A 12,863-nucleotide genomic window follows, 5' to 3' on the forward strand; every position below is an offset into this window, starting at 1 on the left:
GCAATGCGTGCCTCTGCCAATGGCTGCGCCCATGAAAAATTAAAAAACTGCGTTTTTTAATTTTTTTTTAACTTTTTTTTTTTGAAATTTCTGCCTCAAACTTCGTGCCCTGGGGCCGTACGGCCTTGGGGCATAAAAAAATTTGCCTTCTGGAGCAACTGTGTCCAAATCGGATGAATTTTATATGGAAATAGGGGTTTTTGGGTGCTATGAGCGCAACGGTGAGGTCCGTTTGGGCTCAAAGTGCTCCGAAAAAAATACCCCCTATTCCAAAATAAAAAATAGAAGACAAACACAGATCTGATGCAACCAAAACTTGAAAGTCAGATCTAACCCTCGTAGCTCCAAATTCTTCAGAAGACGAACAGGAAGCAGTAGGTCTGGAGCTCTGATACCATGTAGAAGTTTAGAAAGCCAACTTCACAGACCCCGAAGATCAACTGCATGCAAATAACCTGTCACAGAAAGAAGAGATGGAGACAAACAAGCAAGGGTGCTCTGAAAGCTGAAAAATGTATTCATCCGAGAGAGAGAGATAAATTACAATGATGAATCCTTATAAAAGGATATTGTGCAACCCTAAAAGAAACCCTAATAGGTAGACATTTAATAATTAATATAATTATTAAATGTCACAAATGCAAACTAAAGTGAAATCTTAAGAGAGGAATAAAGGTAATTTAATCAACATGATTAAATTAAAACCTTTACTCTAACAATAACTCTACTGCTATTGACATATCAAAGAAGACAGTATTTCATTTTAAGACAATGCACATATCTATCAACTATAACTTTTTGAAGGAAAAGGTGGAAGCAAATGAAGTTAGACTGGTTTATGTGAACACTAAAGAGCAGATTGTAGATATTTTCACTAAACCTTTTCCTAAAGAATCATTTCAATACTTCAAAGATAGATTGAGAGTTTCTGCCCCTCCGGTAGAGACTTGATTGATGCGGTTTGGCATCAATCTAGTATGCATTATCAAAGATAATTTTCATTCCATCTTAATTAGCTTTGAGGCTTAGGGGAAGAGATATTGATGTGAAAAAGAAAAACTTAAGGAGTTGTATATATTAGAGGGAGAGATATATGTATAATTAAGATCTTTACAGAGATATCATTCATAAGGGGAGTTTGGTCTTTATTTCAGAACTTCATTGATACATCTGTATGTAGGAGATTGTTGGTTGTCTTCCATTGGGGGAGACTTGATTGACATTTCTTGGTACTTAGATATATTTTCACATCTAGTGTTTCCATCAATGCCAAAGGGGGAGATTGTTCGTCATTTCATGGAATTAATTATGTGTTGCATTGAAGTTTTGTCATTGATGTCAGCACTAGTTGCTTGGATGCTTTACCAGTACCTTTCTGGTCTTGATAGGTTGAGTAATTTCTGGTTGGTTTGGATCTGACATAATTCGGTAGGCTCCAGTATAGTTCAGTTATGGAATTGGTTTATTCATGATACTTATGTTCATATTCAGTCAGTTGGATTTGGTTTGGTGATCGGATGCTATCCTATTTTCTTAGAAGGTTGGCTTCTAGTTCTGGTGAGGGTTTCACCAACAGAGCTTTTGATGAAGATCTTTGATGAATTACATAAGTGGTGTTGGTGTAGCTTATGGTGGCATTTCAGGATATTATTGCTGATCATGTTCAATACTTGGAAGATGGAGATCATTTCTTTAGCGTGTGGACCTATATTGGGTCCCAGTTGATCTAGGTTATGGACCGACTTAATGTAACGTGTGGATTGGACCTCTCGATGTGTTTCCAGGATATCTTATGTGTTGGATATTTTTTGTTTGGTCTAAGGACGACATGTTTATGTAATTGGTTTATTGTCTCATGGCCAACCTGATTGTTTATGGTCGAAGATTTGTATATATATGATGTAAGATCTGGTTGTAGATCATCATGGTCATGGTATGGGATATGGATATGTAATGTGACAATAATGTAATATCATTTAGGCAGAGGATTTGGTCGAATATTAGAGATAGAATTGGGTTTATGTAAGAGAATTTAGTCTTCCAGTATTGAACTTCAGCGGAACTGTACTCAGGCATAAGAGATGCTATCGTTTGCAGTTCAAAACTTCTCTGGATTGTAGTCTGGATTTCTATGTAGTCAGTGAGACTCCTTTTATGATAAGAAGTGCACTCTATGTTGTTGGCCTTCCTTTAAGTGCAGGCCCTTGAATTGTAATTCACATACTTTGCATAAGTATTATCTGACTATGGGTAGGTTTCCCATCATGGTTTTTCCCTTTACTGGGTTTTCCACGTATAAATCTTGGTGTCATGTGGATAGTATTTAGTATAACTACTATTCTAGTATTTGGTTTACGAATTTAGATATTAATGTTTTTGGTTATGGTATTAAAGTTCTAATTGCTAATGGTTGTAGTAATCTCTTACAAGTAATTCATCCCCCCTCTCAATTGTCTTCCGGTTATTTGAACTGTCTAACAGTCTACACTCTGCCCTGGAGAAAAGGAAAGGATAGGGGCGTGGTGCCCCTGTACTCCCAGGAAAGGGGCATCGCACCCCTTTCCCTACCCTATTTTGGGGTAGGACACTTCCTAAGTCTGCATTGAATGTTGTGCGGTGAGCAGGGAAACTTCCCCGATGCAGGCCTTTGACGAAAATCAGTTAATTAACCCTAATTAATGAGTATATATGTTGTAATTTCCCTTTCCATTTGCATAAGTGAGAAGTTGGATAAGACATATACATGAGATCACGCATTCAAGAATTCAATAGCATTCAAGCATTGAGCATCTCACCTCTCCCTTGAAGGCTAGGTGTTACATTCAAGTTAATGATTCAACCATTAGAGAGGAGATTCATTCCAACATTCAACTTCATACAATAAAATCTACCTACATTCTATCTAGAACCTCCCTTGAGGTGATTTACATTATAGGCTTTCAGTTAATTCCAAAACTGGGGTTTGACTTGAAGGCAAACCCCCAATCCCAACCCCTTTTCCTCTCTTTTATGTGTGTAGGTTGTAGGTACGTAGTTGTTCTTTCATTTTTGGACTCCATTTGCAGAGGCGGAAAAACCCTTTTCGTTTCACGGATTTTTCAGACGACCATGTACATTCCCGCCACGGTCCAGGCAAGTTTTCGTCAAACTTATAGGGTGGTTTTGTCTTGATATATTACTACCAGATCCAGGTGCACAACTTCATCCCACACTCCGATCTTGAGTTATTTCCAGTTCTTTGTCACTTTTGCACTTAGTCTCTATAGATAATTCAATCAATTCCTTTCCATTCCAAATAGAAGAGTAGATTACCTTACGAGCCCCATTTCATTCAGAATTATATCTTCTTCTTTGGAGGTTGAATCTAGTAAATTTTGGCCCCCCTCTTCCAATGTAATGCATGAAAATTGTTTGAAGGGAAATCCATAGTGAAACTCTCATCTCTCCTTGAAGGGAAAGGGTAGCTTTCCTCTTGATCTCTCATTCACACATTTTTTACCCACCATTACATTTCGAAGACATGACAATTATCTTATGTGCGTATCCATGATAAAGTAGAGACAAATAAACATTGTAAAACTTATTTACTTTGATGTTTGTGGCATTTAACATTCCAAAATCTACTTAAATCTCAAAAGAAATTTTAGATTTATTATCATCATGAGCTTTCTTTTATGTGAATGTGTGATTATTCTTAGTCTATCATGTGCCACTTAGATGGAACCACAATTTGTCTAGTGTCATCCTTAAATGATACTTGATCTTTCCATTCATTTTTTGTTAGCCTACGTATGCATTATCATCAACCACGAACATAAATTAAAAGAAAAAAATAAAAAATGATGTGCTTGTATAACCCTCCTTCTAATTGATTGCAGCATCTGTACAACATATGAAATGCACCATTGATCATTTTTGTTAGTTAATAAACATTGTCAAAAATTAGATTAGAGTAAGATTAAAGCGTGTTTATTAGTTAATAAAGAAGGTCAATGGTGCATTTGATGTGTTGCATAGTCATTTCACAAATTGATTAGATTAGTCCATATAAATGTTTGACTTACACAATCTAAAACCTATTAAAGTATGTATATCCATATAACAATTTTAAAATGATTTAAAAAAACTGCTGATCTAAAATATTTTAATAATCTATAAATCATTATTAATGATTATTATTTCCTAAATTAAATTTAATCATCATTGTACTCTCAATCAATATTCATGAAGCATTAATCATTCTCTATCAAGAAATAATTAAGTATCAAAATAAACTATAATTTATTAATATATAAGACAAATTCACTATAACCCATAGTAGTAGGATTTATAATCCATTAAGGTCCATAGGATTTCATACAATAACTTTCCTTTTTGGAAGTTACCTACGAAACAAGTGCTATTACAACATGAGACACCATTTGACATCTGCACTATTGAGACCTAATGAATAAATTAAAACTATTATAACTACTGTTAAAATTTCAATAGTAGAGGAGTTTCTAGGTAGTACTGTCCTCTGATATTAGTCCATGCGAAAGATAACTTGGGCTCCATATTCAAGTTTCAGAGTAATTAAGAGCGAAGGAGCATTAGTATAAGATGGTGAAGTCACAAAAGAAAACTTGTGCAGAATCATGGCCAACACCAATTTTTCTTCTAACAAGGCCAAATTCTGACCCACACATATAGTTGGACCTGCTCCAAAGGGCATGAATGCCATTGGATTCTTTGTAGCCTTTGCAATTCCTTCACTAAATCGCCCTGGGTTGAAATCTTTGGCATCAGTTCCCCACAAAGAAGGATCATGGTGGATTGCAAGGATCGGAAGCATAGATTGAGTGCCTACAGGAATTGATAGCTTTCCAAGTTTTGTTTGCTCAGATGCATGTCGCAATAGAAATACTGTAGGTGGATAAAGTCTCAAGGCCTCATTTATAATCATTCCAACCTACAAAACATTTATACAATAAATAATGAGATAAATCCAAAATATTACTTTTGAATTGAATTTAATTGAGCCAGCTAATGGCCCTTACTCTATATTTTGACTTGAAGGTGTACACAAATGCAGATTGGGTAGGGAATGTTGATGACCAAAAAAGCACAACCGGTGGAGCATTTTTTCTTAGAGGAAGACTTGTTTCATGGAGTACTAAGAAGCAGAGTTGTACTTCACAATCTACTGTTGAAGCTGAGTATGTTGCAACTTACATGAACTGCACATAGGCTATATGGATGAGGTACATTTTGGAAGGTTTTAAGATGAAGATTTTAGAACCTATAAAGATTTTATGTGATAATACAAGTGTCATAAATATTTCCAAGAACCCTGTTTTGCATGCACGAACCAAGCATATTGAATTGAAGTATCATTTCTTGAGGGAAAAAGTATAGTGTAAAGATGTTATCTTGGAGCATGTTTCTACCAAGGAAGAACTTGCAAATATTTTTACTAAACCTCTGCCTAAGACTACTTTTGAGTATCTTAGAAGTTAGTTAGGGGTTGTCCCTCTTCATGAAGTTAGTTAAGTATGATGTAGATTACATCAGTCCCACGGCTACTTGTAGAATTTTATAGAAGGATTGGTGTAGGAGTGGATGTATTCCATAGGGGGAGCATCAAGTTGCAGATTGTTGATGATGCACAATGAAATTTGACATTACATGTTTTACTTTCAATTTGGCATTGTTGTGAAAGATAGAGAAGAATTATGTGATCATGGGAAGGAGAACTAGCAACAAGCTGTAGACATAGATAGCATGGTGAATGCTTGGTAATGTAAACCGGGATTGCTATTCACAATCACGCAACAATCAATTGTGTTTATATTTATATTGCCATCAATGCCAAAGGGGGAGATTGTTGCCATTTGCATGAAGATTGCATTAATGATATGTTATGTTGTCATTGATGTCAATAAACCAGTAATGATATTGTTGATATTGTTGTAATATTGTTAGTGTAACGGGTAGGAAGAATTTGTGGAGTGAACCGGTAACCAGTGTAAACCTTATCTATTAATGTAACCGGTAAACCCTACCTGTTGTTTTTGATAAACCCTAACCGATTAAGTTTGGTGAATTGGTTATATTGGTTTATGATCTAATGATGAGCAGTAATGATGATGACATGCATGATTGTTGTATGAAGACAATTCCAAGAGATTTTGGTGAGTTGTTGTAATGGTTTTTGTCTAGGGAATGATCAGATGTATTGCATCTAATGCAAAGCACGTGATGAGTTACCAAGTTCAATGAAGCAGTGATCAAGGAGTGATCAAGGTTTTATGGATTGATGTGCAGAGATTGCTATGTAATCCAACAGTGATACTTCAACCAATTTGTTAGTACTATTGATGAGAAATAAGTTTTCGTTGTGTTACCAACCTGATTGATTTGTTTATAAGGTCGATGAAGTTGTTTAGTTTTATAGATTTGGCAAAGAGATAGAAACGGTTCAGTTGAGTGTGTGGTTGCCAAACCGGATGATGTATCTGCAAGTTGACTAAAGATACATAGGAGCATGAAATGGATATGATCAAGCAAGTTTAGTGCTATTTAGACAGATCAGAAAACTCTTGTTGTTTTCTAACAATTACAACAGAATTGAAATCCCCTATTCAGGTAAGCTCTAACAAGCTTGGTGTTATTCAAATCCTCTAACCAGGTGGTCCATGAAATTGGATTTTCAAATCCACTACCGAGGTTACTTTACAAGGTATTGCTTCTAACAAGGAATTTGTAGTCAATCCCTTAATCGGGTGATTCCTAACAGGATCAGTTCTTAATAGGACATTTTGTAAAGCGTTAACATGCTAGGCTCTTAACAAAATGAACTTCAGAAGAGTTAAGATAGTTATCTTTTGAGTGTCATCTCACCGTGGTTTTTACCTATTTGGGTTTCCACGTCAAAAATATTTGGGTCAAGTGGTGAATGTTTTTGTGGTTTTGTTTTCATGGTTGATTTACTTAACTACTTAACTATTTTTGATAAGTCATGATAACCGGAAGCATTGAGATATGAAGAAGTTGTTTACTGTTAATTTGTTGTAACAGACAACCAGTTTATCTTATGAGATTTTATCTTGACAAAGTTATTATTCTAAGTTTACTTTAAGGGTTTGATTGGTGAAGTTTATATCAGTTTTCTATCTACTGATTCACCACCCCTCTCAGTAGTTGACTGGATACTTATTTTTTCATCATACCATCAAGATGAACCCACTTATTAGAGCCAATTTTGATACATACATGAATTAGAAACTATCACTAATTTCATGCATTTAACAAATTTTAGGTACTATTTATCATAGCTTATGAATTATTTAATTTTCACCAGTAGCATTGAAGGGAAGGATGGTAGAAAATAACCATGAAATGACTCAAACATGATCTAGATAGTTGAAAATTCTATAATGAGAATGATAGATGCCAAGAGTTAATTATCATATCTTAGGGACTAGTAGTTTGTTAGTAGTAGCATAGAGGTGATTTATGTTAAGAGCTACCCAATTTATGATAGGGCTTAGCTAGCTTTCACCATTGTCATGTAGGTGATAGATGCTCAGAGCTACCTCATACTAAGTTGGACTAAGCTTCAATAATGGCATATAGGATCTACTGACTCAAAGGTTCAATAAGATATGGAAATATCATTAATGACCTAATAAGACATGTGTAGTGGTCTGCAGTGGTACAGTGCAAAATATAGGGGAAAATAATGGGACATAATATACATGATGTATTATTGATCTTATTATAGAAGTTTCAGCATGTTTATCAACACTCATCACTCATATTGGTCACGACCCAAACTTGGTGACTTAAATTATTTACATGCGAACACACATGTGACAACCATGTAAAATTAGAATAACATATTACATACACAAAGAGACATATTGCTCAACATAGACTATTGTCCAAGGCTTCTCATTGCTTTAACCCCACATAATTAAATCTAATCTTTTCTTACTCACTCAATTGAGCTAATATTTTATGTTTCACTTAGTTGCCATGTATTTTTCCACTTGCTATATCTAATCCCTCCCACTTCACTCAATTTACTTGAGTTATCTCATTTCACTAAGTTTATCTAATTTTATCTACTTTATTCAATTCATTTGAGTTTTCTCAATTCACTCAAGTATTATATATGACAATTCACTATCTTCTCTCGAGCCACATAGTGCCTTAGAATACTAGATTAATCACACATGATTACATGTGCCAATATAATTTTAACATATTTAACATTACCAAGCTCAATAAAAAATATACACTTTATCAAAGCATGTATATTTTCCCTCCATTTTTATTATTCCCTTCCTTTGTATTTTGCAACTTCTACACTTTTGCTACAATTTCAATAGAATTTATCTATGAAATGCTTACAATACTCTAAGAATTTATTTGAGATTTTTATTACATATCTCATTAGCCAATCAGGGCAATATGTTAAATCCTTGGACTAATCAACCACTATTTTCTTATCTCAATTTGTTTCATTCCTTGGCCAAATTCATACCATGCAAGATCATCATTTCATTTGGTTATCTAATCTCTTAGTACTGTGCATTCAAGCAAACAAGAGTTCTTTACCATCCCACGTCATTAGCTTAAAGCACAGTATTCTTGGTCTTTCATGTGCCACTGAGATGGAACCACAATTTGTCTAGTGTAATCCTTAAATGATACTTGATCTTTCCATTCTTTTTGTTAGCTTGCGTATGCATTATCATCAATCACCAACATAAATTAAAAGAAAAAAAATAAAAAATGATGTGCTTGCATAACCCTCCTTCTAATTGATTGCAACCTCTGTACAACATATGAAATGCACCATTAATCGTTTTTGTTAGTTAATAAACATGGTAAAAAGTTAGATTAGCATAAGATTAAAGTGTCTTTATTAGTTAATAAAGAAGGTCAATGGTGCATTTGATGTGTTGCATAGGCATTTCACAAATTGATTAGATTAGTCCACATAAATGTTTGACTTACACAATCCAAAACCTATTAAAGTATTTATATCCATATAACAATTTTAAAATGATTTAAAAAAGCTATTAATCTAAAATATTTATAGTAACCTATAAATCATTATTAATGATTATTATTTCCTAAATTAAATTTAATCATCATTGTACTCTCAATCAATATTCATGAAGCATTAATCATTCTCTATCAAGAGACTATTAAGTATCAAAATAAACTATAATTTATTAATATATAAGACAAATTCACTATAACCCATAGCAGTAGGATTTATAATCCATTAAGGTCCATAGGATTTCATACAATAACTTTCCTTTTCGGAAGTTACCTACGAAACAAGTGCTATTACAACATGAGACACCATTTGACATCTGCACTATTGAGACTTAATGAATAAATTAAAACTATTATAACTATTGTTAAAATTTCAATAGTAGAGGAGTTTCTAGGCAGGACTGTCCTCCGATATTAGTCCATGCGAAAGATAACCTGGGCTCCATATTCAGGTTTCAGAGTAATTAAAAGCGAAGGAGCATGAGTATAAGATGGTGAAGTCACAAAAGAAAACTTTTGCAGAATCATGGCCAACACCAATTTTGCTTCTAACAAGGCCAAATTCTGACCCACACATATAGTTGGACCTGCTCCAAAGGGCATGAATGCCATTGGATGCTTTGCAGCCTTTGCAATTCCTTCACTAAATCGCCCTGGGTTGAAATCTTTGGCATCACTTCCCCACAAAGAAGGATCATGGTGGATTGCAAGGATCGGAAGCATAAATTGGGTGCCTGCAGGAATTGATAGCTTTCCAAGTTTTGTTTGCTCAGATGCATGTCGCGATAGAAATACTGCAGGTGGATAAAGTCTCAAGGCCTCATTTATAATCATTCCAACCTACAAAACATTTATACAATAAATTATGAGGGAAATCCAGAATATTATTTTTGAATTCAGTAATGGCCCTTACTCTATCTATTTACTGGTTTCCAAATAATTTATGTTATTTACATGGAATTTCGGTCTGTGTATAGAAGGTCCTTACAATTTTGAGGCGACTTAAGCTGTCTGCATCTGGATAATTGTTTTTTCCGCATACTTGCAGTGCCTCTCTGCGACCTTTCTCTTGCCAATCTTGATGTATGCCCAACAATATTATACTCCATGTCAACAGTAGCGATGTCGTTTCATGACCAGCAAAGTAGAAAGTCTTACATTCATCAATGATTTCCTCTGTACTCAGGCCTCCATTACTTCTCCCATTAACTCCCATCTGGTCCTTGCTCTGAGACATCATAAAACCAAGCAGATCGGCACCATAGCTACCTGTTTTTTTCATTCCATCGGTCTTTTCCCTGGCATCTATAACTTGTCTTAAAGATCTTCTTATTTCCTTCTCCACATTCCAACGTTGCCTATTCTTTGTAGTAGGTAGAAACCTGATACCAATGTAAGAAACCAAAAGAAGTTACAGATTCTGCATACCTCAGAATATGAGTAAACCTTCATAAAGTACCAAAACATTTGAGATGGGATGATATAGCTTTCGAAAAAATATTGTTGGTAATAAGTCAGATTTGGATAAAGATAGGCTGCTCTTGTAGGGTCAGCTGTTCAGATGGTAGAGCACTCTGACATCGCAAACTAACCTATCTATACACAATGTGACTAAGCCAAATTCAGAACAAATATGAGCTGGTTCTATAAAGACCAGTAATTCTGTTGCTAGAAAATTCTTGATTTGACTTCTAGATTATCCATGAAAACTCAACAAACATAATAAAAACAAAACATAGAGTTCAAAATGTTGATTGCGTTCTTTTGGAATTTAAGATTGACATTTGTATCATAATCTGTCACCTGAAACCTGGAATATAAACAGTGCGAAATGATTCAAATGCAAGAATCATCTGTTTGCCCTGCAAATCAAAGATATGCTTTCCTTCTGCAAAACTGCTACCAAATGCTGTGCGTGCAATAACATCGGACGTGAGATCACGAAACTCCTTTTGCACATCAATTTCCGGAGAACCTGACGTTATCAATTTACTCCACTCCTCCAACATACTCGCACAACTTTTCAAAATTGTTGGAATCATCCCCTGTAAAAACGAAAACAGCGTTTTGCCCGACAATTAGTCATCATGAAATTATTTGAATACTGATGGGCAAAGTACACAGATGTTTATGTATCACTAGGAACTTGGTAGATTTCTCTCTAAATTAGATCATTTTTGTCCTGATTTAGGACATAATTACAGATATTCAGTGCCTTACCTTCAAGAGATCCATATGAAAAGCAGGATTTATGATTTTCCTGTGCCGTGTCCATTTCTCACCTGTCAACCCTGTAAGTCCCTGTCCAACCAGTTGTTTTGAAAGCGGATCATCGGCAAACCTAGGATAGTTGCCAGATTTAGTCGACAATATCTCCTTAATAAGCTCAGGGTGGGGAACAACCAACCTGGCATGAGGCCCAAACCAGAAAATAAAATCCTGACCTACACATCACATGTAACAAGTTTATTTTATTAATCAATGGTGCTAAGCAGGAATTCCAGTAATATTCTTAATGAAATACCAGATGCTTAAAAAAATGCAGAATACAAGTGTACCATAGGTTTTGGTCCACTGATGATAATGGGGAAGAACTCGAGGGAGTATGTCATGTGAGAGTGGCATGGGTTTGCCTCTCTGCTCATCCATCATTGTTGATATATCTGCTGAATTTCCATAGAATAGCCTGTATGGAGGACCCTTGATTCCTTGGGCTTCAAATGCCCTTTTCACTTGCAGAGGCTTCCACCATATTGCTTTTGCAATCTTGAGCCAAAACAAAACTAAACCAGCACAAACAGCCGCTAAACCCCAAAATACCCACTCCATGTTCCAGACTGGGCAACAGAGTAGCTTCAGATTTGTAGTACATAACCATAGCATCGATCCCTTATGTAGATAACGAAAATGACCCGCACGCAATCCAGAAAAACAAATAAATAAAGTCACTTTCTGGTGAGCTATTGCCTTTCCCACCAGTTTGTCAACGCTGGATTAAAGTGAAGCATTAACTAATCAGACTCGGGTCCAGATGGGCAGGTCCAACTTCCCGTCTCATTCATACCGATGTTTTCCGTATACCGGCTATTCCAGATAGAGTGTATAGAGTAAGATTTGTTTAAAGTTCCTCTCACATGCTCGTTCAGCGGTCCATTGATATTATTCTTTTTAGGGAAATGAACTACTAGTTGAGGACATTTTCTGCATTGATATTATTTATTTTTATATAGGGAAAGGAATTAGTAATTGAGGATATTTTAATTCTTGTGAGAGAAGTTGTTGATTTAATAATTTCATACTTGTTGATTCAATATCTATGTTTTTGTATAACATTGCATCAATAGTTGTGATTTTAAAGTTGTTATTGATGATGATGAGTACAATAATTGAATAATATTATTATATTACCTTTGTGATGTTATTATGTTTTAATTAATATTACATTTTTATTATAATATCTTATATTATTATTATTATTTGACCCATCTTTTATAGTTTTTTATTATGTGAGTTGATTATAATTCTAAAACTGAAGTATCTTATGCCTAAAATAACATTTCAATTTATCAATTCATGAAAATTTTAAATTAACTATTTTGCCTATTTCATTTTTTATTATACTCATTTATCTCATATTTATGTTAAATTTTTTTTTTTATAAATATATCTTACTCTCATCAAAGTATAATAAATATCCTTGAAAAGTTTTTTTTCCTTTATAAATATTATATTCACAATATATTATTCTATGAACATTTGAAATTACATTCAAACAATGAATACAAATACAATGAAATATTAAATAGATT

General features: G+C 34.5%; 1 protein-coding gene across 1 annotated transcript; it reads right to left on the reverse strand.

Moving 5' to 3' along the window:
- Positions 1-9,260: 9,260 nt before the first annotated feature.
- Positions 9,261-11,898, reverse strand: LOC131076942 (cytochrome P450 734A1-like). Its single transcript, XM_058014297.2, has 5 exons — positions 11,613-11,898; positions 11,275-11,498; positions 10,858-11,099; positions 10,043-10,436; positions 9,261-9,894 (listed from the first exon to the last, which is right to left on the reverse strand). Exons 1-5 carry the CDS (start codon positions 11,881-11,883, stop codon positions 9,469-9,471), a joined length of 1,557 nt encoding a protein of 518 aa, XP_057870280.2. The 5' UTR covers positions 11,884-11,898; the 3' UTR covers positions 9,261-9,468.
- Positions 11,899-12,863: the final 965 nt, after the last annotated feature.

The sequence above is a fragment of the Cryptomeria japonica genome, chromosome 10 (genome assembly GCF_030272615.1).
Source record: "Cryptomeria japonica chromosome 10, Sugi_1.0, whole genome shotgun sequence".
Lineage (NCBI taxonomy): Eukaryota > Viridiplantae > Streptophyta > Pinopsida > Cupressales > Cupressaceae > Cryptomeria > Cryptomeria japonica.

Bases quoted from the DNA above. Each gene is read 5' to 3' on its own strand.
- LOC131076942 (XM_058014297.2), bottom strand. From the start codon at position 11,883: ATGGAGTGGGTATTTTGGGGTTTAGCGGCTGTTTGTGCTGGTTTAGTT. The intron at 11,100-11,274 runs GTAAGGCACTGA...TCGTTTTTACAG, and splicing joins TTCATATGGATCTCTTGAAG to GGGATGATTCCAACAATTTT. The intron at 10,437-10,857 runs GTGACAGATTAT...CATTGGTATCAG, and splicing joins GTTTATATTCCAGGTTTCAG to GTTTCTACCTACTACAAAGA.